The 25,122-nt window shown below is 37.6% G+C and overlaps 1 protein-coding gene across 1 annotated transcript; it reads right to left on the bottom strand.

The window, feature by feature from the left end:
* Positions 1 to 350: 350 nt before the first annotated feature.
* On the bottom strand, positions 351 to 18,700 carry UBXN2B (UBX domain protein 2B). Its single transcript, XM_070747796.1, has 9 exons — positions 18,475 to 18,700; positions 17,324 to 17,427; positions 16,008 to 16,058; positions 14,026 to 14,182; positions 11,987 to 12,073; positions 10,157 to 10,266; positions 4,111 to 4,248; positions 780 to 941; positions 351 to 635 (listed from the first exon to the last, which is right to left on the bottom strand). The coding sequence occupies exons 1-9, from the start codon at positions 18,610 to 18,612 to the stop codon at positions 473 to 475; spliced, it is 1,110 nt and encodes a 369-aa protein (XP_070603897.1). The 5' UTR covers positions 18,613 to 18,700; the 3' UTR covers positions 351 to 472.
* Positions 18,701 to 25,122: the final 6,422 nt, after the last annotated feature.

Genomic DNA, 25,122 nt, shown 5'->3' with positions numbered 1-25,122 from the left:
CCATGTAGAGTCTGTTTTTTCCTTTGGCCTTCATTGTAACTGGGTAGACAAGGCAGAAGTAGCCCCAGTATTTAAATTAACAGACTCAGTCCTTATCTGATCGGACGAGGTCAACTCATCCTGGATGGTAGTTCCACCCTATGCGAAGGAGCGTATCAGGTTAGTACAACACCCCTTTTCTGCCAATTTTTTTTTCTTTGCCTGCTCCCGCACTTCCATAAAAGTACTCGAATTCACAAAAATTGAACTAGGAAGAATACAAATTCAAAATTTGTTTAACAAATCTTTTTGACCTGCAGTTTAAATAAATTGTTACTGGAAGACTGAACAAGTTTAAAAGTCAATTGCTAGTTTTAACTGGAAAACGATGGAATTCTTTTCCTCTTTTCCTCTTTTATTTGAAGCAACCTTGCAAATCAACATGCAACATTATCTATTCCCAGAACCTATCTTGCACTGATAGGCTTAAAATTTATTTCAGCTGTTGTAATATCACGGTATTTAATATATCTGATTCTTGTAAGGTCAGGCTTTCATCTGTAAGTTCTTTATGTGGAAATGTAGTCAGAAGAACAAAGTCAGTTGTGGCAAACAAAGGCCGAGACTGGACAATAAAATTTCGTATATCTGTAATCCTGTTGACATGAATAAGATTTACAATTTAGTTGGATCAGCAGAATTTTATGCTACTGCATTATGCAAATTAAGACTGGAAGGAATTTTAGAAATTATCTGTTTAGTTCCAAGATCATATAGTGCAGGAAACTTATTTTGCTTACCTATGTGTTTGGTTAAATCTTTGTATTAAACGACTGCCATCAGCTAGACGAATCTGGATCTTAGTTGTTGGTACAGTGGCATCTATTGGAACACTGGCATCAAGAAAAGGTTTGTTTTCTTCTTCTGGAGATGAAGGTGTGCTAATAATCTCAGGAGTCAGGCTGAAAGAAAACAAAACAAGGTAGAGAAAAGATACAGGACATGGTTCTGGAATTCTTTCCAATCTCTTATTAGCATCTTTGATCTTGCTCATGTGATCAGCACCGTTCCCCGTAAGCTGCGCCTGTGAGCAGGCGCGCACCCCCAAATACCCCCCCGCCCGCCCTTTTCCACTGGCGTGCGCTCCCCATCCCTCTGCCAGCCCGCGGGGGGGGGGGGGCGGCGCCGGCAGTAAAAGGAAAAGGAGCTGCGGCTGCCCCTGCCTCCCCACCGTGCCTCCGGCCACCTCGCGCCCCTGGCCTCTCGGCCCTGCCCTCCGCCCACCCAATCCACCCCCTCTCCTCCTCCTCCGCCTCCTGCGCTCCCAGCCAGGGGGCTGCGAGAGAGAGTTTTCTCCGCGCGCTTCGGGAATACCTGCCCCACCCCTCTCGCAGCCCCTTCGCTGGGAGCGCTTTCCTCCCGAGCTTTCAGCAAGGGGGCTGCAGTAGAGGCAGGGCAGGCATTCCCGAAGAACTTGGAGAAAGCGCTCTCACAGCCCCCTCGCTGAAAGAGAGAGGGAGAGAGAAATCTTATGTCCAGTGACTTAGCAAACATTCAAAGTTATGACAGACACTCCCAAGGTGTCTTTAGAACTTGGTTCTAAAGTTCTGATGGTTTTCCCACCCTCAGTCACATGACCATGTTGTGGAAACTCAATAGCCTGTATGTATGGCTGTTTATAGTGTCCCATATGGTGTTTACTTCTGGTTTATGGCAAAAATGTTCTATAGTGCACAATGAGTTTGCTAAACAACTGAAAAGTTCACTTAATGATCACTGAAAATAAAATATATTAATGATCATGTGATGACCCACGTTACGATCATCACAACTTATAACCATAACTGGCAGACTCCATTATGGTTGTAAGCTGAAGGATACAGTGTCTGCATCATGTTCAAGAATGAAGCAACCAACAGCATTCCAAACATCTTATTTTCAAACTTAATCTTTCTTTAGCTGACATTTCCTGATACTAAACTTTGTCACTTTCTGCTTAATTTCAAACAGGTCTCCTTTCCAACATTCTGCTGGCTTGAAAAGAATAAAAAGATATATGAAACAACTGAAAGACAGCTAAATGAGTAATTGAACATTTATCTGGAATAGGTTGAGCAATGGCACTTAGCTGCAAATAAAACCGTTTGCTCTAATTATGTGTGAAAATGCATTTTAAGTAATTTTCCTCAATTTAAGTATCATGTATATTTTAACAAAACTTAATTATATAGTCCATTCATAGGTAATCTGATACTCATCAGTTGCCTTGCATTAAAGCTCTTTCCAAATGACCACAATGATTTTGTCTGATAAATTTGAAATTAAGAAAATTTGAAGGGCATTATGTTGCTTATTCCTTATTGGAATCTTGCATACTTAATTTAAAGAACATGACTTTTGCAAGAGTAAAAATATTTTGCAGATTGCAAACACAGTCTTTGCAGATTTACTCTTCTGGGAAAAACCCTTGAGCAAAATTGCCTTGATTGAATATTTAGTTTTCATCTGTTTGTTTGTAAGCACTCAACTAATTGGTTTGACGTGTGTGGAAATTCTAATAAAATATAGGTAGAAAATTTGATCCTTTCATGGCACTAACAATCTAATGAGCTATACCAGTGATGGCAAACATTTTTTTGTTTGAATGCCAAAACAGTGTGTGTGATAGCGCATGCAGGCATGCATCCATAATGCAATGCCCTCCCCAAGTGCATGTGTGCACAACCCCCCCCCCCAGCACTGCCCCCCCAGCATATGCACGCAGAAGTCATTGAAGTCTGACTTCCGATAGGCCCGTTGTGCAGGGGCGTAGGGGAGGCAGGTTTCACCCTCCCCAGGCTTCAGGAAAGCCTCCGGAGCCTATAGAGGGCAAAAAATGGAACCAATGGGCATACCAGCAGTTCGTACATGAATTTCCAGTTGAGCCATTGGGTCCATTTTTTGTCATTTGGAGACTTTCCTGGAGCCTAGGGAGGGAGAAAATAGCCTCTCCTGCCCTCCGGAACGCCAACAATCAGCTGGCCAGCACACTGGAGCTGACATAGGGCAATGCTTTGCGTACCCTCAGATATGGCTCCACATGCAATCTGTGGCAGGCGGTGCCATGGGTTTGCCATCATGAAACTATACTTAGCTACTATTTCTTTTCCACTTTGAGATAAGTTCTTGATATTCCATATTTAATAATTTAAGTAAACATTAACATTCAGCCTGGAAACTGGAGACCTCCTTAGCATGGTCAGCTTGGGTCATTATGTAACAGGCAATGGCAAACCACTTCCAACAAATTTTGCCAAGAATACTGTAGTGAATTGTCCAGGCAGTTACTGGGCATTATGATTCATTTGAAGGCATGGAAAAAAGTGTAAAGGGCAACATACATAACTCTTCCCTAATACAGTATCTAAAATGTATGAGTACTGCAACTCCTAGAAATCCCAGCCCACAATACTACAAACATATTTACAATAGTGGTGAATACCCATAGCTTGGATATAGAATGAGGGTAAGGGTGAACATTTGTTCTCTGAGCTTGTGGGTTGATTTCCGAATATTTCATTACCAGGCTAGTTAACATCTTCAGTGTAGTTTAGGGGATTTCAGTGTTTTTCTGTTTATAAGGACTTCAGGTATAGGTGTGTCAAGTGAGGGTCTTGTGATGGGTCAGCTGTGAGTCATCAGTGAGTCTTGTGATGGGTCTTGTGATAAGGAGATTCCATCAGGTCATGGTCATTGGGAGGCGACTGCTGCTGGTGGTGTTATGTGGGTTGGTTGGGGATTGGTGCTGTCTCTACTGTGCAGTTGATTTTAGTTCTGAAGGGTTTGTAGGTTGATTGTAGATAAGTCTGTCTGTTGATGGAATTGCTTATGGAGGCAAGCATCAATGAACTACAAGCATGGCCAAAGATTTTTGTGTTGCTTCAATTGAACTGGTGCTCTTTGGTTTTGGTATGGGTAGAGATTAAGGATTTGTGACCATAATGTTTAACTGCCAGGCGATGTTTTCGTGGAGCCTAGTTTTTAATTGATGTGATATTTGTTTCACATAGATTGGTTGCTATAAACTCCTGTAATTAATAAAGTTCAGTATAAATTTTTAAAATGACTTAAAAAAAAAGAAAAGAAACTAACCTTCCAAGTTTCTGACCTTCTCCACTGAAAGCTTTGAAATTCAGTCTAGGTCTTACATATTCCTGTTCTTGATGGTCTTCCATATCTAAATTAACTTGACCTCCATGAACTAGTCGTTGAAGTTCAGCAGGAATCTCTCTTAAAAGCAGAAAAAAGAACAACAAGGGTTTATTCTATGAGGAAACACATAGACTAAGCTGAACAATGAAATGTTAAAAGTGATATTATCCATAGATTGTACGAATGGTTAAAAAACAAGGAGAAGAATGTATGAGATGTAAATATTTAATATATCAGCTAGGAGCTGTGGGTTTTGCCTCCCAAGGACAATTCCATCTGTCCGTCCATCACCCTGGGGGGGGAGTCACTAACCCCCTCAGAGAGGGTTCGCAACTTGGGCGTCCTCCTCGATCCACAGCTCACATTAGAGAAACATCTTTCAGCTGTGGCGAGGGGGGCGTTTGCCCAGGTTCGCCTGGTGCACCAGTTGCGGCCCTATTTGGACCGGGAGTCACTGCTCACAGTCACTCATGCCCTCATCACCTCGAGGCTCGACTACTGTAATGCTCTCTACATGGGGCTACCTTTGAAAAGTGTTCGGAAACTTCAGATCGTGCAGAATGCAGCTGCGAGAGCTATCATGGGCGTTCCTAAATTCACCCATGTCACACCAACACTCCGCAGTCTGCACTGGTTGCCGATCAGTTTCCGGTCACAATTCAAAGTGTTGGTTATGACCTATAAAGCCCTTCATGGCACTGGACCAGAATATCTCCGGGACCGCCTTCTGCCGCACGAATCCCAGCGACCAGTTAGGTCCCACAGAGTTGGCCTTCTCCGGGTCCCGTCAACTAAACAATGTCGGTTGGCGGGGCCTAGGGGAAGAGCCTTCTCTGTGGCGGCCCCGACCCTTTGGAACCAACTCCCCCCAGATATCAGAGTTGCCCCCACCCTCCTAGCCTTTCGTAAGCTCCTTAAAACCCACCTCTGTTGTCAGGCATGGGGGAATTGACATGTTCCTTCTCCCTAGGCTTATAAAATTTATGTATGGTACGCTAGTGTGTATGATTGGTTTTAACTTGTGGGGTTTTTTAAATTAATTTAAATATTGGATTTGTTGTACATTGTGTTGCTGTTGCTGTGAGCCGCCCCGAGTCTGCGGAGAGGGGCGGCATACAAATCTGATTAAACTTAAACTTAAATGTGTATATACTGAAGAGTAGAAAATATAAATATTTATATGTATTAGATGGATATATAAATAGTATTCATATTAATTTTGATTAACTGATTTTAAATTGTAATAATAACAATTGGTATATATGTTTGTATGTTGTTTTTAAATCTAAAATGTTTTAAAGATTTTAAATGTTTTTAAGTCTAAAAATATATTTTTTTAAAAGTGATATTTTTTTTGCCCAACCATGTCTTTAACATTATATCAAAAAATGCAACTCAAAAGGTACACTGTTCTCTATAGCCTTGCATATATTTAAAGCGACCATATTTTTTGGGGAAAAATAAAGGACAAACCTGAAAAACAGGCAAATCTGAAAAAGGTTGATAGACAGAAAAAAGAATTGCATTTTAACTTTACAAAGAAAACTTCAAGAGCAAAACCAAGAAAAACTTTATAAAACATATATTCTAATAAAATGATATAAAATCAAACTGTATACAGTATATACATTTATTTTTAAAAGATAATTCCATTTCCATGTTTTTCACATAAATTTTGGCTGCACATTAATGGGTATAATTTGTACTGTAAAAATTAAAGGACAAAATTTAATTTTTTAAACAAATAAATAAGTCTAAAGGACAGCTTTCTGCAATAAAGGACGGTCCTTTGTATTACAGTACTGCAGTATGGTCACTGAATATATATTCCATAGAATAGAATGTTTATTATTTATTAATTTATATGGCTGCCTACTTGGCATGTGACTCATAATGGTATACACAATTAATGTCTGGAGGAAGATCAAGAACTTCAGAGTCTTTTAGAAGACAGACAGAGCTATCTGGATCCTGAATGAAATGCTTGTGAACCCTTTCAGACTTACTGGACAGGAAGCATAGAGATAGCCAAATCTGCAAATGGTCAGGATTTGTGCCATGTAAAGCATTATAACTGACAAACAGCATTTAAGTTTACTGGGCAACTAGTGCAAAGTAACAGAGTTATATGTTTATTAAAATATACCTACAACTACTTTCACTACTGCATGGTAGACCTCTGTAGCTTGCAACTGGTCTCCAAGAGCAGCCCCAAGTAAAACGTATTGCAGTGATCCAGGTGAGTTGTACCAAGGCTGTGTCAGCATAAGTATGGTTTTCTGATTCAGAAAATGGCATAATTAATGTACAGGATGGATTTGTGAAAAGGCCCTCCAAGGCAGAACAGCTACACGTTCTTTGAGCAAAAACAATGAGTCTAGAAAGATCCCAAGATCTGTCATGGGCAGATGATTTCAAAATCTATAGCCATTGTTATTACAAGAGTTGATTCTAAGCCTGTTCTTCCTGGTCCAGACTTGCACAGCATCCAGGCACTAAAATCTAACCATCCATGTTTGGGATCAGGGGTGAAATTCACTTACCTTTCCTACTGGTTCGTAAATGTTTACAAAGCCTTCCGTGCATGCGCAGAGCCTGAAAATGTCGCACATCATGACATTGGCGCGGATGGGCAGGGCTTCGTGCAATCAATTGACCCTACCGGCTCGCATGAGCCGGATACAAGCAGCTGAATTTCACCCTTGATTGGGATATAGATCTGGGTATCATCATTACGCTTATGGATGACTTCACCCATCCTTACCCAATGGTCTCATTCAGATGTTAAAATATTTCTGAGGTATTCTGAGCAATTAAAGCAGTCTACTTCTTTGAGATCCTGATAATACACGAAAAGAGATCATTGTTGCCATGTAGAAACAGACCAGCTCATTGGTACCTCCGGAACCGCCTGCTACGCACGAATCCCAGCGACTGATAAGGTCCCACAGAGTTGGCCTTCTCCAGGTGCCGTCGACTAAACAATGTGGTTTGGCGGGCCCCCGGGGAAGAGCCTTCTCTGTGGCGGCCCCACCCCTCTGGAACCAACTCCCCCCAGAGATTGGAACTGCCCCACCCTCCCTGTCTTTCGTAAACTACTCAAGACTCACTTATACCACCAGGCATGGGGGAGTTGAGACACCTTTACCCCAGGCGTTTTTTTTAATACTTTGTTTTATGTTTGGTATGAATGTGCTGTTTGTTTTTTTTAAATAATGATAGGGTTTTATATGTTTTTTAATATTAGATTTGTTCCACTGCTATATTGTTTTTATTACTGTTGTGAGCCGCCCCGAGTCTTCGGAGAGGGGCGGCATACAAATCTAATAAATAAATAAATAAAAATAAATAAATAAATAAATTGCAATATGCTAAGGGTTACCTTGGTCCTTCAGCACATTGAACCAACTGTACCCAGATTGGTACCACAGCCAATGTGCAGTTAGATGTCACTGCTGCTGTTACATAAACACTAACTGCTGAGCACTTACCATCACCAGCATCCAACATCCCAATGTCTAGCAGGTCCCCCAGCCAAAGACATAATGTAATTCAACAGTTGATTGGCAGCACTGCTGCCACCGCCAAGCAATTGGTCTCCCTATCGAGTTAGTCATTTCCATCTCTGATGTCATCTATGGCTTCCATACTGACTTTATTTACTATCACGCTATTCTAGGAGTCTACTTCCCACAAGGCTATTTCTGTTCTGGTGCTTCAATTGTTTATGTTTCCACCACTACTAGTGCAAAAATCCTTAATATCCAACAGCAACTCTCCTTTCCTTTTACTACCATCACCTTTGTCTGTCATTAAACCCAATATATTACCTTCCTAAACTTTGGCACCCATTAGAAATTACTATCTTGCTTTAGCATCATTACATCTATAAATGTATAAATAAGTCTTAGAAACACCAAAGGAAAAGCTGTATTCTACGAAAGGCCAGTAGAATGCAGTAAAATTATCAATAATACACTTTCAAAATGCATGAATTTAGACCATGCGATAGGAAAAGCATGAAGAGCACATTGTCTGGAATTCTTTAACAGTGAGGCCCTATAGGAAATACCATTTTTCTTCTCTATTCTGTTGTATCCATATAGTTCTAATCTTCCAACATGCTGTGCCTAATAGTCTATTTCGCATTTTTCTCCATAGATATGTGGACATGTGTTGCCTCTCTATGGGTGTATGTCTATGTGTCTGTGTGTACATATGTGCACCTGGAATAGGTGTTTCTACTCCTTCTACTCATTATTTCTGCATATTTATTGATGTGTGCGTTTTTCTTTCTGAGATATGATCAGGGTGTCTTTACATGTGTTGCATTTTTGTTTAAATAAGCTTCTATTCTTATTTTATGTTATATGTGTGTTTATGTATCTGGATCTACGTGCACTGAGGAGGACAGGACAGAGTGCCTATGGAAACCTGATAGGGCAGAACTTCTGGAATGTTTTCCACTCCTTCGTAGCAGTTCTGGCCTGGTTGTGGGTATGGGGTGTTAAGAAGAAAGCATTGCTTTCGGAGAGGGGCGGCATACAAATCTAAATAATAAATAAAATAAATAAATTGCAGCATTCCAAGCCATTCCCCTGTAGCTCACATAGGGTATTGTATTCTTCTTCAATTCTTTCTAGATTCAATTTACTTTAGAACTTGGTCTTTCTGTTGTTTGCTTGGCTCACCACACTCAATATATGGATTTTATTCTTTAATTAAAGGTTTGACATAATCTATTTCAATATGACATTAAATTAGAAAGAACAGCAAAAGAGCTGCAGTCTTTTCTGATATGATGTCTTTTGCTTGTATCAGCAGATACGTTTAATTACAACGTCTATATTTCCTGCTGAACATAGTTTGGAGTTTAATGTGTTATTCTAACTCTAACTGCTCTTTGAAAAAAAAACACATATTTTTTTAAATATTTGTAAATCAAGATGTTTTGGATCTTGCAAAAAATTGAAGAAGAAAAATTACACAAGCATAATTCGCACAGGACAAATCTAGGAAACATCATTCTTTAGTAATTATTATGATTATTTAGTAATTATTATGATTATTTGCTTTGGAAACCAAAGAAGTACTAATACTTTTATATATTGCAAATAACTTTTTCTTTCCTATATATTTATTATTTCCCTGACCTTTCTTTGAACCTTCATATTAATTAGAACAGCCCACTTGACTTTAGTGGATTGATGCTCCAGAAATGAAATCACTTTCCCCACCAGAAACTTGCCTGATTCTTTTAAGAACAGATAGAATCCATTAATTAAGATTGCAGCACGAGTTTTGTATTTAGGTTTTAGGTAGGTAAACTTTAATAGAAGACATGTTTCAAATCAAGCTGTTTTGACAACATCTCTTGCATCTATCTTAGCTTTTGTTTTTTTTTAAACTTAGTTAAGCTTCTTTTTCCAAGGGGCAAATTCTTGCTGTATCTGGAGGCTCTCTTAAAATTTTCTCCAGTTTTCCTACAGGATTTGGCAAAAACATCTGAAGATGCTGAACTAGAAACTGATAAACTGTAAGTTATGTTCACTCTTAAGCATGAGATAGAGAACTTTGGACCCTCACTTTCTTTCGGTCCAAATGACTGCACAGGGTGGTTGTTGTGGAGAAAGTAGAATCAGGAAAACTATATACTGTATACCCCTTTAATGTACAAAAACAGGGAACAATTATAAATTAAATTAATTTAAATGGGACCTTACGGTAGTTTTTGACATTGTCTTCCAACATCATTTAACACATGTGCATTTTGGGGGGAAATACTTTTAATCAGCAAAAAAAAAAAAATCTACATTTTACTATGAAGTTCATCTGACTTTCTTGTGCATGTACTGTATCTCAGATTCTTTGGCAAATCTAGCATTTTTTTCTACCTTGAAGAATACAAAGCATGATCTACAAAAATATCAAGGCAATGAAAATGTATACCAATGTATCATTGTACTCACTAATATTATAAACCTACCCTCTTTTAACAGATTCAAGAAACTGAGCATTCACTGGATCTGTGTAGGATCTCAGCTCTCCATCATCTAAGCTGAAGCCATTCCTCCACAATTTAAGCAAGATCTCAACCTATTAATAAATCATAATAACGACTTATAAATTATGATTTTTTTAAAAAGACATAGATTGTTTCGGCCAATACATACTGGCCTGTTTCTCAGTATTATAGCATTTAATTTAAAACGATCATCGGAATCCTTTAAAACTATACTATAGTTCCAATCTTTCTAACTTGTGGGAAACAAATAGCTAGAAATGCAGAAGTTGCAGCTTGCAAAACTAGAGCACAATATTTATAGTAAAAAGTTCTCACTTAGGATGTTAGTCACTTCTGCTTTTTAATGCATGATCTATTACTTAACTAGATAGTTGCGGATAGTTTTTTCAGTGTACTTCTTATCCAATTGGAAATATATTAGTTTGACAAACTACTCTGTATCCAAGAATATTAGGAGCAACAGCTTCTACTTTATCCTACACAAGAAATTATCTTCAGGTAGGAAGAGTACAGGGGACTCATGATCCACTGTCCTCTGATATGAATCATGCCACTGCCTCCTGCCATTGAACATAACTAGGTCTATCTGAAGAGGTGGGAGGAATCCAATCTTTGTGCATTATAATGGTCACATATGAGTTCACGCTGTTCATACAGACCATTAATTAGTGCTGAAGAGCTTAGACCAGAACTTGCTAATACAGCACAGCAGGCTTCTATCATATCCATTCTTTAGACATAATAAGTATAAGTGTGGACCAGGGATGTCAAACCTGCGGGCCACAGGCCAGATGCATCACGCACTGGTTTAGCAAAGAGGGGGAGTTGCAATATGTCACATGATGACAATGTATCATTGCGAGCTTGACACCCCTGGTATAGACCATAAAGTATTTTTTCCTTTGTTATAAGAAATCGAGACAGTAAAATACAAATAAGCCATTCAATATATTAAAAGGTTATCTACCTAATTTATATCTAATTTATCTAATTTATATTCTATAAAATAAAATGTATTATAAAGACTCATTGCCTTGAATTTAGATAAATTAGGTAGATAACCTTTTAATATATTGAATGGCTTATTTGTATTTTACTGTCTCGATTTCTTATAACAAAGGAAAAAATACTTTATGGTCTATACCAGGGGTGTCAAGCTCGCAATGATACATTGTCATCATGTGACATATTGCAACTCCCCCTCTTTGCTAAACCAGTGCGTGATGCATCTGGCCTGTGGCCTGCAGGTTTGACATCCCTGTTATATTTATAGAATATAAAATAAAATATTCAGTATTAAACATCATTTTCCTAGGAAAACAATATCCATTCAGAACAAAACTATATTCTCAATTCAGCCAAAGGCATCCAGAAAAGGGATTACCTCTCCCATGGCAAACAAAGGAAAAGGCCTTTCTACTTGATCTTCTGATCTTCTTGATCAGGCAGAGAGAGAGGGGAAGAATGAACATCTTAAGTATCAACCTAGAACCAAGATTCTACTCAAAACATGTAGTCAGGTAACACACAACATAATGAACACTTATTTAGAAGAATACACTTTTCTGTGCTTTCTTTTTATGAGTATCACATATTCATATTTAACTCTTCACCTCTCTAATACAGCATACAGAAGCACAAATACATTTGACCAAATAAAAAACATATTTAGTAATCACAGAATTTATATGTATTTTGGTATGTATGTGCAACTTAAAGTGAAATTTACATTGGAAGAATCATACTGATTCTCTTTTAATAGGTAATTTTATTTATCATACTTTTACTTACATCTTGCCCATACTGATTTTCTCCATGTATATATTCAGAATGCTTCCGAGCAGAGTCTCCCAATCTGTATCCACCGCCAGTAAATGACTAATAAAATATTTAAAAATAGAGATCTGCATTATAGGTAAGACTACATACTTTTAACATTATCTTATGCACTATTTGTGAATGAGTTCATTATTATTAACTACAGTTTTTAAAATATATATGCTTGGCACTGTTGGAAATTGAAGAAAACACTCAAATAATATATAAACTAAAAACACTTTTCTTTCATTGCTACAAATAAAAATAGTAAAAATAAAAATCAACTGAAATCATCTTATCATTATTAAATGATAAACGCATCGAGGACTATATTTTCTTGCCAGTGACTAATGTATTTGATAGTTTATAATTAGGGACAGAACAATGCCATGCTTTCGTCAAAGAAATGAGATTACGTGAAATTCATGCAATATGTGTAGACTGGATCCATATATCATATGACACAGTTAGTAATTAAAACAACAGCTGAAAACACAGTTTGCACACTGATTACAAATAAGTGGTGGTTTCACTGATAAACTGTGACTCAAGTTGTCAATCTGCTTCTAGACACTACTAGGTAAGAATGAATAATTTTAAATGCTGCATACAGGTAGTCCCCAACCTACAACTACAACTGGGACCAGCAACTCAGTCACTGAGCAAAGTGATGGGTTCAGTGAGATGCCCATGTGTCTACTTTGTTCAAAGACCAAAAGACCAGCACTCCCAGTTGCAATCGTTGGATTATTCTCAGGTTGTTAAATGAACAAAGTGAAAGGCAAGCTGCTTGGCAAGTTCAGCTCTCCTTTGGGCATGGAAAAGAACTGTTCCTCTCAGCAGCTTGTAACCTCCACTGCTGGCTTTTACATTCATTTTCTGGGGAAGCCAGCCAAGAAAATTGCAAATGGAAATCACATTATTGCAGGGCATTTGGGAGGTAGTCATAAGTTTAAACACCCAAATTGCAAGTATGCAATCAGAGAATGATGGTGCAATGTTGTGCAATGGCAGAAGTACTTTATGGGCAATAAAGCACCTTTCTGAAGCTATCATAATTCCTAACTATTGTTAAACAAATAATCACCAGTTGAGGATTATTTGTACAATGTCCAGTTTGGCTGACACAATATTAGAAAACTGAAAAAATGTAAAAATTGCAGAGACAACAAAGATGGTGAGGCTAAATCCTCTGAACACCATTTAAAAGAACTAGGCTTGTTTGCCAGCAAAAGAGAAGGCTAACAAATAACATGACAGCAACTTTCTATACTTGAAAGGGCTATCACCAGGAAGAGACTATGGATTTATTCTCCCTAGTGTGTAAGATAAAAATCAACGGATGGAAGCTGAATAGAGAAAATTCCAATTACAAAATAAGGAGAAATTTCCTGACTTTTAAGAACTACTAGCTACTGGTACAGTTTGCCTCAAGTCATGGATCTTTCAATCAAAGTTCTGTTAATGATTTGTCTGGGATGAGATGCAGACTCCTGCCCTAATCAGACAGTTGAATTAGTACTTCCCAAACCTTTGATTCTATAAAACAAAAAAGATTAGCAGTTAGGAGAATAATCTTGGAAAAAGTTCTGATGTTTGCTGAATGGTTAAGGAATCAAACTTTGGCTTCTGTTCTACAGTTAAACTAATACAAAGTATGATTTGCCTAATTAAACAAAAAAAAACATGCAACCAATTATTTAGATACATTAGCAAATATGACTATGAAATGTGGTTACTGCATGTTTAGGAATGCTAATAGCTCTTTTATATAAAGCAAAGATATATATTTGTAGCATTTGCAGTTATTCCTATTAAAGTCTGGCAGAAATATTAAAAGTAGAAATACTTTTTCAGTAACTTTACCATCATTCTTTCATCTAGAAATATTTACCAAAATTCTTAACTTTTTAAGTATAATTTACGGTAAGCATGATTTTAAGATGAATCAAATCTCAACACGAACATTTTTGCATTAAAATAAATGTTCTAGAAAATATATATATACACACTTTAGCTTTATGGCAGTCTCCTGAAGCTCTTGATACTTCATCCAAAGGAACTGCCCCATGTTCTCTGGCTTCTTTGAAAAGTTCATCAACTATTTTACTGGAGGACATTTTGCCCGATGACTCAACAATTCTGTATTCTGTATCACTGGAGTAAAATCTTTTTTATTTAAAGAGACAAACAGTTATAGTAAAAACTTTTAAATAGAAACTCAGCTTTCAAACAGAACTGGATTTTATGTGGAGTCCCACACAAAAGCAGTTAAAATATTTAAAAGAAAGGGATTTTGCAATCAAAAACCTTGAAAATACTGCACTAGAATTTTCATGATGTCCTAATTCTCATTCTCCATATAAGACAATGATGGTGAACATTTTTTGGTTCGTGTGCCAAAAGGGTATATGTATGTGTTCTAGCATATGTGTATGTGCCTACATCCTTCCGTCACCCCGTGCATGCGCACCGCCCACACTGCCCCTGCACATACGCACAATCTCCCTCTGTCCCTGCACATGCATATAGTCCTCACTGAGGCCTGGGACAGTGAAAAAAATGGGCAAATGGGCAAACCGGAAGTTTAGAAAAATGGACTTTTGGTTTACCCGTTGTGGGTTTTTTTGCACTCCGGAGGCTTTGGGGAAACTTCCTGAAGCCCCAGAGTGTGAAAAACAGCCCAACACTCAAATTGAAAGTTCGAAAAACACACTTCTGATTTGCTTGTTGTGCTGTTTTTTGCATTCCAGGACTTCAGGGAAACTTCCCTGTAAACTTCCCTGAAGTGCCAGAAGGCAAAACAGCCATCCCCAAGGCCAAAAATCAGCTGGCTAGTACATGCATGCATGCTGGTGCTGACATAGGGCAATGTCTCGCGTGCCCTCTGATATGATTCCATGTGCCACCTGTGCCATATGTTCGCCATCACAGATATAATAACTATAAGTTCGACAAAAAGCAGCTTTGCCCAAAGCTGTTTCCCACTGTCTCATTCTCACTAGCAAAGAAAGCTGTAAAGCTATATGCAGTAATCCCTCGCTACTTCACGGTTCACCTTTCACGGATTCGCTACTTCACGGTATTTCAAAGGGGGCTTAAATCCATTAAATCCATTAAATTTTTTAAATCCATTAAAAATTCATAAAATATAAAATACTCTATTAAAAAAACTGGTAGAATGTCACGTGTAGTTCCAGCTGAGAAACATTATAGAATGACTGTGTAATGCAAAGGGTGGGTTTTAAAAGTCCAAATACTCATTAAATACATAAAAAATATCTTGCCTCTACTTCACAGAAATTCGTTTTTCACGGGTGGTCTTGGAACGTATCCCCCATGAAAAACGAGGGATTACTGTAATGCTTTTGATTCTAAGGCAAAAAAAGTGCTTCAAATTGGGCTGGGAGTGTACACATAGCATTTTCAACTTTTTAAACCAAACACAACTTTTTCAGGGATCATCTGGCAGCCATAGAGCACAGTTGCACAATCCTAGGAAAAGACAAAATTGCTATAGCAATAGCACTTAGAGAAATGTACAGCTTCATAGTGCTTTACAGCAATCTCTAAGCAGCTTACAAGTCAGCATATTGCCCCCAACAATCTGGGTCCCAATTTTACCAATCATGGAAGGAGAGAAGTCTGAATTACTCTTCAGCTGCTCAGAATCAAACCCCTGGAGTGAACAGCGATTTAGCTTGCAATACTGAATTCCAGTGGTGAGATTCAAATAATTTAATAGCCAGTTCTCTGCCCTAATGGTGTCTTCTAACAACCAACTGCTCAGAAAGTTAACAGCGGTTCTCCAGAAGTCGTAGAAACTGGCTGAATCCCACCACTGCTCCATTCTAACCACCTCTAAGGATTTTAAGATACTCCAGACAAAAGAAACATCACTGTAGGAATGAGTATTAGATATGTTTGCCAGTTTGAGGTTTTTAAATAAAAATAATAAAGATGGGATATAAATAAATGTTTTATTTTATAGTACCTTTGGTTATCCATGTCATCACTCATACTTCTTTCTGGTTTTCTCAAATTTCTAGAAGAAAAAAAAAAATTCATAATGTTATTTGTTTAACGGTACCATTAATCTTTTATTCCATTGTATTACCAAATAAACCCCCCAACCCAAGCATTGCAATTTCTAACTGTTGTCTAAAATTATAAATTATAATTTTAGATAGCAGTTAGTAAATTAGTTTCAAATTAAACTAATTTGAAATATAGAACTTAAATATATGACTAAACTAGCTGTACCTGGCCACACGTTGCTGTGGTTCAGTCTGGTTAAATGGAAAAGAAAGAAATGAGAATGTGCACATTTAAATTTTTGACCCCCCTGCTCAATTTATTTAGAATAACAGAGTTTGAAATAACCTTGGAAGTGTTATAGTCCAACTCCCTGCTCAGTTATATCATACTGTTTGAAGGGATTAACATTAGAGAGCAGGGTGATATTTGTACATCTCCCTCCCTGTCCTCCCCAGTTTAGGAGACTGGCCTAACCCATCTTCCAAAATATGATAAGACCAGGCTACCTTGCAGGGGTTCTTGGTTCCAGTCAAGCATGGGTGGCAAACCCCATGGTTTGCAGCCAAACCTTTATTTTCTGAGGATACTTCCCTGTGGCAGTTGATCAGCATGGCAATTGATCAACAGCCAATCAAAATATGCCTGCTATGTTTGTCACGAGTCTCCATGCAAAGCAACTACCTGTCTCATCACCAGCCTATCAAAATGCATCTCCTATGTTTTCACCAGGGAATTCTATGTTTTTGGCCAGTTTTTACCTGTCACAGGTGTGATATCTATATAATATAGGTATATCATAAGGGTTGTGTTAGAGTGGAACGCTGTGTCAAAATTTCAAAGCAAGGCAATTGGTGAAGTGCTTTTCGAGATTAGCCCCGTCTAACAAAGATACATTTACATTTTTATTAATATAAATACTATATCAGTCTATAGCAAATTGATAATAGAATCAAAATAGTTCATTAATTCTAGCAGAGTTAAAATAAAGCTCTATTGCAGTGAAATGATTTCCTAAATGAAATATAATTAATGTTCACTTAAAAGTAAATTGCCCCATGTTTAATAGAATTTATTTTAATATAAATAAGCACAATTTATATTCACAATATTAAATATACTTCAATTATCAAGAAATATGATTCATTAATATACTTGCTCAATATTAAAATACTTGGTTAATATTAATATTTCTTAAATGTATGTTTATAGGAACTATCACAATCATTTCAAACCATTCCATCTTCCAACAGCTACAATGAACATTTTTTGTACCTTTGCACTGGTAATCGGGGGTGACTGGCAACTCTAGTTGTTGGTTTGCCTGAATGAGGTGGTTGTCTTTTAATTTCATCTTCATATAATCCAGCTAATGCCAGCTACAAAGAATATATAAATTAATCAGTGTCTATTGACCCAAGAAATGAAGTAATATGGACTATTTAAAATGCAAGGCTGGTTGACCAGGAACAGTATAGATAGCACTGACAGGATTTTTTTCATTAAAATCTCATGATTGAAAAATAGCATTTGCCAAGTGAATATTTTGTAATACATGTTATTACATATTTTACTAGTAGTCTAAAATGCCAAAGTAAGATTAAAGGCAGTGAATAGAACAAGCTTACACTGGGTAGCTGCTGACTTTCCAGAACTTTGCTGAAGTATAAGGTCTCTGGTTCTTCAACATTGACAATGCTAGTTTGAGCCGCTAGGAATTGATTTAGAATTTTTTTTGGGGGTGGTGGTTATACTTTCCACCTGTCAAATGTTTCAATGTCTACAGTGAGTGAAACTTTGTGTTATAGCTAAGATTATCCTAATCGTAGGCTTTGTGCTACAGCTCATATAAGAAGAAAAAACTGATATTCATATGAATCAGTCAATCAGTCCGTCCGTCCATCCATCCATCCATCCATCCATCCAGTATTATCGATTCTTTGATTTAAAATTATGGAATTCAATTTCACCAATATTAAAACATATACATACATTTCTCTAACATTTTGACACATCTCCCTTCTGCAAGATCTATGTGGAGGATTTTTAAGTATGTAGAAGAAATAAAACCCCATATGTACAAAGTATATGTAGATTAGGTTAGTGCTATTACTATTTGCTGATCATATAATGAATCTTTCTCACTCATTCAAAGAAAAATCTTCCGGCAAAAAATTAATAAATTAAACAAATAGGAAAAGAAAACACGCCATTGATCTGATCTATTGGAAGGAACAATTGGGACAGCTCTCAATTTATTCTCTCCGGTAAGGATCGCTCCACTTTCCCTTGATCAGGAGGACATCGCCGCCGCTTCACTTTCTGAAGCGGAGCAAGTGTCACCGGGAAGGGGAGGGAAGAGCCGACACTTGCCAAGCCTCTGCTTGTAGGATCCCGACCTTCAGCATCTCTCCCCAGTGCTCTACCTGCAGATCCCGAACGGTGGGAGGCCGTCCGCTTGAACGGGGCCCTTTCTGCTGCCCCACGCCACTCGGCCCGCCTGTTGCTCCTGCTTCCTCCGGCTCGTCCCGCTGTTTCCCGTCCGTTATCCCACCGTCCGCCATTTTCGGCAGGAAAGGAACGGCTCCTAGAAGCCTGAACTACAGAAATATTCGAAGTGATGGGCGGGATCCTGGAGGAATTCTTCCGGCAGCAAGGGTTGCCGTGGCAACGAAGTCTTAAAGGAGGATCACTTGGCACCACCAGTCTCCAAACCTAGCTCGCATCCTCTACTGTGGCTTGCGCATGCGCATATTATGTGGATTCCTCTTTTTTCTGAGCTCCTCAGATTGGTGGTATGTGCTTCTAGTATAATGCTTCTTTCTAATTAAATAAACCGTTATTTCTCCCTGTAAATTTGAAATAGTTCGTTCCCATGTTGATACTTGCTAGATTCCTTTATACACCCTCCAAGTAAAAACAACCTTTACTTTGCCGCCATGAAGAGCAGTTAAAACGGCAAGTGTACACCTTGAATCTAGGAATGAATGTCATTACTTCCATTTCATTATTTCGATTTTTATGCTGTTCCGTGCATCACTGAATACGTGGCCATGGAGCTAACGTGTGTTATTTATTCAACTAAGCAATCACTCATTCAGAAATTGTGTGTGTAGATAGTACATACATGAGGAAAAAAATGTAATTCAGAATCCCAGTGTACTTCCTTTTTCTCTTTTTCACAGGCTCTACTGCCATGTATTCAAAGCTGTATCAAAAAGATGGGCTTGCAAATCATGCTTTGTTCAACCATTTTAATTGGCTGAGTTTAGATAAATCTTGTTTTATGCTGGCTGGATTTACACAATTCAGTAAGTGCAAACCAAAGCATATTACTGCTTGTTGCAATATGTATAGATGCAAGATAAAGGAAATTGACAGAAATTGACACCTTGCTCCAATCTAAATAGTGAGCATAGAGGAAGCTGGTAAGGGACTGGTAAGATATGGTACAGCTGTGCATACATCATAATTTTTATCTGCAGCACAGCACAATTTATGCTGTTTTAGTAATTCCCTGCCAATCATCTAAATAGCTTGGATGACATTCAACATTACTCACATTGCCAGTAGTCCTGCCTGGGAGTGTTGCTATTAAAAGCAGAGTGCAGAGATGGAGGACAATGGATTACATGCAAACACAACCAATGCTTTCTTGGATATAATGTATCCCTGTCTTGTTTTATGTGATGGGAAGTATGTGTGTCTCTTTCCTTCCCAAGCCAAAATATCCATTGTTATTTTCACTGACTTTGTTAAATACCTTGTTTTGAAAAAAGGAAGAACAAAAATTTCAGAAATAGAAGACATATTTTCAATTAAATCCCTCCAGAGGGACACAAAGGATTATAGTTGTCATTTATAGACAACAACATAGTGTTTCTTCTACATCAGGGGTCCCCAAACTTGGCAACTTTAAGACTTGTTGCCAAGTTTGAAGACCTCTGCTCTACACTATTCTGGATGGATTCTAACATAATATGATGGAAAAATAGAAATACTGCACTGCAAACTGTGTTGACTATTGTACCAGAATAGCAAATGAGAAAAACTCATTGAGCTCTACATTTCTGAAAGTTTGAATTCAATGTGTTAGTCTTTAAAGTGCCCCTGAATTGCAACTTTCAGCAATTCTCTTATAAAATGATATATGGAAATAAAGACTTCACTGTTGTTGGAAGAATAGTTTTTTCATTCCAATATATAATTATAAAACATTTTCATTCAGTGAGAATATAGGCTACCTTTAAAAAACTGTTAATACAGAATTTGTCCCTAGGTGGTGCTAAAAGTATACTTGATTTAGTTGCACAAATTATGTCTATAATTTTTCTTTGACAAGTTTTTCTATACCTCTTGAAAGTTAAGAAATTGTGTATATTTATAGCAAATCAGTGTTTTGTATGCTGAGCTTTCAAGAATGCGCTATGTCAGTTTTGAAGAGCAATTTTTACTGAAATAAAATTTATTCTTTTTGATACAAAGAATGTTAGAATTTCTTGAAGCTTAATCTTGATTGTTCCACCTATACATTTTGCAATCAGTAACAGAAAGTGTAATTTGTAGTATAATGTGTAGTTTCTTCATATAGTAGTACAACGGTGGCAAGTTCTTTATGTTCTAGAATTTGTAATCAAATCTCTTACTTTTCATGTTCTAACCTTTGTCACTAAAATACATTGTTTATGATCTTATAAATCAGCATGGGAGCTTAAAGGATGTTGTGGGACAACATTATGTCAAATCAAAGGTGAAATCTAGTAGGTTCTGAATGGTTCTGGAGGACCAGTAGGGGAAATTTTGAGCACTATAATTTGGAGAACCGGCAAATACCACCTCTGGCTGGCTCTAGAGTGCAATGGAAGTGAAGATTTTGCGATATCCTTCCTCCAGGCCTGGGGAGGGATTGGGGATTTTGCAGTATCCTTCCCCTGGAGTGGGGTGGGAATGTAAATTTTGCTGTATCCTTCCCCTGCCAGGCCCATAAAGCTACACCCACAAAGCTATGCCCACAGAACCGGTAGTAAAAAAAAATGGATTTCATCACTGGGTCAAACGACAACAGATACAATAGATTAACAGAGTTTGAAGGGAGCTTCTAGGATCTTTTAGATTCCCCTGCCCAAGCAGGAGACCCTATACCCATGATGGTGAACCTATGGCATGCGTGCTACAGGTGGCATGCAGAGCCATATCAGAGGGCACATGAGGTGTTGCCCTATGTCAGCTCCAGTGTTCATGTGGTGCACTAGCCAGCTGGTTTTCAGCCTTGGGGATGGCCATTTTGCCTTCTGGAGCCTTCAGGGAATCTTCCTGAAGCCCCAGAGTGCAAAAAACAGCCCAATGGGCAAACCAGAAGTTCAGAAAATGGACTTCTGGTTTCCCTGTTGTGCTGTTTTTCGCACTCTGGAGGCGAAAGGACCATTTCACCTGTCTAATTTTTTCTTTATAGTGGACAAGCAAGTGAATTAAAAGACAGTCTAATCCAGGCGTATCAAACTCATAGCCCATAGGCCAGATGCATCACATGCTGGCCATGCCCAACCCCGATTTAGCAAAGGGGAAAAATGTTGCAAAACGTCAATTTTTTTTCAAAATATTTCAAATTTTCAGAACAACTAGACCAAGGGTATCAAACTTGTGATGACACAGTCATCACAAGTTTGACACCCTTGAGCTAATCATTCTGAAAATCTGAAATATTTCCTAATAATTTTTGAACTTTGTAATCAACTTCATATATTTTTCAAAATTCCATTTATTTGCCAAAATGTTATATCATTATGGAATATAACCAGATAGATGATTGAAGCCTGGCTTACCAGGTACTTGGGAATTGAAAGTCCAGCAGCACAAGGAAGTAACAATCAATGACTTAATAGTTAGCCATCAATCCCACAATCAACACTAAAAGTCACACATAACCAGGCATCAAATAAATACTAACATTATTTTGGGACACGTATATGCCTTCATTTGAAACAGCCAGAAGAATTTCATATCCAAATAAAGTCACTTCCACAATTCCTTCATATTCGAAGGCAGGTTTGTGGGCACTTTATTGTTCAGATATATTACTAGAGTCCATATTTTGGGAGTAGTTGTTCATTCAGCCGCAGCTTTTGATTTGAAGGGAAGTGTGACAAGTGTACATTTTGTAAAAGGAGGCACAAGAAGTGAATCACATTATGTGAAAGAATAGAGATTCCTGAACAGTCAAGGGAATTGCAAAAAAAGATTATTATATAGCATTTTTGTCTTCTCTGCTTTCAAAGCTTCACTTTGTCTAGGACTTTAAATATATCTTTTTATTTCTTTTGAAATCATGTTTTTAATAGGCAGTGCAGGCCATCATAACTCTTGTTGAAAGAAAGGAAATCGTGGATATTCATAGACTGAGTGATCCCTCCAAATCCTTGTTTGTTTATGCATGTAACTTTCACAATTTCCATGCCAGGATAATAAACTATAGGCAGGGTTTACCTTCACCTGTATTTTGTTAATAAATTTTGGAAAATAATATTAGATCCGTCAAGACCAAAGGTCACACAAATGCCTGAAAGAAATGGATTATATTCAAAATACTGTAATATTTAATTGAAGTCAATTACCAGGGATAATCTTACCATTAGATAGAGAAAAACAGCTGCTAACAGTAGTGAACCAGGATAGAGAACACTGAAACCAAGTGTCCATCTGCTATTCTTCCAATGTACTGTATGGAATTGCTGTATACTGAGATGGCAAACAGCAGTGCAAATATGGAAAAAGCAGCTGTTCCACTATTTGAAAAAAAGTGTTCCATATAAACTCATGTGCACATTTTTTCAGACAAATAATATGCACAGTTCTAGTTTGCATAAGTGAATTCTCAAAAAAGGATCTTCCCAAAGTGATCACTGTAGAATATGAATCATTGGCTGGGATATAAGTGATCGACAACTGGCAGGAAAGAACTACACAGGAAGAAATGTGTAGTGAAATAAAATACTAGGGTCAACAAAGATGATATATCTTTTGGACCAATGCTGTCTACTGAGAGCAGTTGGGCTTCTACTTTCTTAGGGTGCAACAGGAATATAGAATTCAGCTCAGAGGAAATAATTGCTTTACTCTGCCCTGATCTGATCCAACTTGTAAAGAACAAGTGGCAAGTTGGAATGAGTTCAGAGGCAAGACACCAAAATGGTGAGAAGTCTGGATGCCAAAGCCTGCAAGGAATGTTTAAAGAATCTAGTTATATTTAGCCTACAGAAGAGATAACTATGTGAAGATAGGATAGCAGTTTTCAAATATCTGTAAAGTTGTTTTGCAGAAGAGGAGTGGACTTATTCTGAACTGTCAAGAATGGCAGGATTAGAACCAATAGATTTAAACCAATGAATCAAGGTTTAAAACTACAACAAGATACAGGTGAAACTCAAAAAAATAGAATATTGTGTAAACGTTCATTTATTTCAGGAATGCAACTTAAAAGATGAAACTTAATATATGAGAGATACTGTACTCATAACATGCAAGGCAAGATAGTTCAAGTCATGATTTGTCATAATTGTGATGATTATGGGATACAGCTCATGAAAACCCCAAATCCACCATCTCAGATAATTGGAATATTTATTTATTTATTTGTTTGTTTATTTATTTATTTGTTTGATTGATTTTTATGCCGCCCTTCTCCTTAGACTCAGGGCGGCTTACAACATGTTAACAATAGCACTTTTTAAAACAGAGCTAGGCTATTGCCCCCACAATCCCGGTCCTCATTTTACCCACCTCAGAAGGATGGAAGGCTGAGTCAACCTTGAGCCGGTGATGAGATTTGAACCGCTGATCTTCAGATCTACAAGTCAGCTTCTCTATGGGGTTCAAATCAGGCAAGTTTGTTGGCCAATCAAGGACAGTAATTCCACAGTCATTGAACCAGGATTTGGTGCTTTTGGCAGTGTGGGCAGGTGCCAAGTCCTGCTAGAAAATTTGAGTCATTATCCTGATAAACCTCGTACAATTATTAAGAAAACGACTGCTAGTCTGACTAAAATGTGAAAAGGAGGTTTAATTTTTTTTAAAAAACAGCATAGTAAAATATTTTAAAATATTAAATTGTTATGAAGTTGTATGTTTCTTTCCGATATATTTTCAACTTTGCAGAAAATTCTGAGTTATTAACCTTGTAGTTCTAATATGCTTTTCTAGATTAGAGGATTTGAAGAACAAAATATCTGGAGAGCAATGCAAATGGAGATGCATAAAAGGGAAGGTGTGAGAATTCATAATGAATTGTGGATCAAATAAACAATTATTAAGTAAATGAACAAAAATGAAAAATGTTAACAAAAAAAAGTAGCTAACATAAGCAAAATCTTCCCTAGATGAATTTTCTCTTTCCTTTCTTTTGCAGGCATTGATAGCTTCGGGAAAAATTGGCTCAATTATTATCTGCTCTTGAAGAATTTATTTTTTAAAAAAAATCTTACTGTAGTTCTGTCTCAGCTCTCCAGCTTGGACTATACCAGTAGAAAAAGAAGCCATGCTTCTTTTTCTACTGGTAGAGTGGCGCAGCAGGTAGAGTGCTGTACTGCAGGCCACTGAAGCTGACTGTAGATCTATAGGTTAGCGGTTCAAATCTTATCACTGGCTCAAGGTTGACTCAGCCTTCCATCCTTCCGTAGTGGGTAAAATGAGGACCCGGATTGTAGGGGGCGATATGCTGGCTCTGTTAAAAAGTGCTATTGCTAATATGTTGTAAGCCGCCCTGAGTCTAAGGAGAAGGGCGGCATAAAAATTGAATGAATGAATGAATGAATGAATGAATGAATAAATAAATAAATGATGCAGGTGCATTCTCTAAACAAATTGATAAAATGGATTCACATTTATCTTTTCCTTTTTTCTTCCCAGTTGCTCATTCTATTTAACAATAAAGCATGATCTCAAGTTGGTATTTGAAGCTTTTAATCAAGTACCAAATAATGAACTGAGTGTGCCTGAAACCATGTCATTTACTTCCTGGTTTATTATGCATGCGGTTTTTCCTTGTAAAGTAAAATAATTAGAAAGCACAAATATTGTTA

This window comes from Erythrolamprus reginae, chromosome 3 (assembly GCF_031021105.1).
Source record: "Erythrolamprus reginae isolate rEryReg1 chromosome 3, rEryReg1.hap1, whole genome shotgun sequence".
Taxonomy (NCBI): Eukaryota; Metazoa; Chordata; class Lepidosauria; order Squamata; family Dipsadidae; genus Erythrolamprus; species Erythrolamprus reginae.
Note: the sequence above shows the minus strand (reverse complement) of the source record. Positions and strands in the feature narration are given on the sequence as shown.

Bases quoted from the DNA above. Each gene is read 5' to 3' on its own strand.
- UBXN2B (XM_070747796.1), bottom strand. From the start codon at position 18,612: ATGGCGGACGGTGGGATAACGGACGGGAAACAGCGGGACGAGCCGGAG. The intron at 17,428-18,474 runs GTAGAGCACTGG...TATTCTTTGTAG, and splicing joins CCACCGTTCGGGATCTGCAG to CTGGCATTAGCTGGATTATA. The intron at 16,059-17,323 runs GTACAAAAAATG...TTTTTCTTCTAG, and splicing joins CCCCGATTACCAGTGCAAAG to AAATTTGAGAAAACCAGAAA.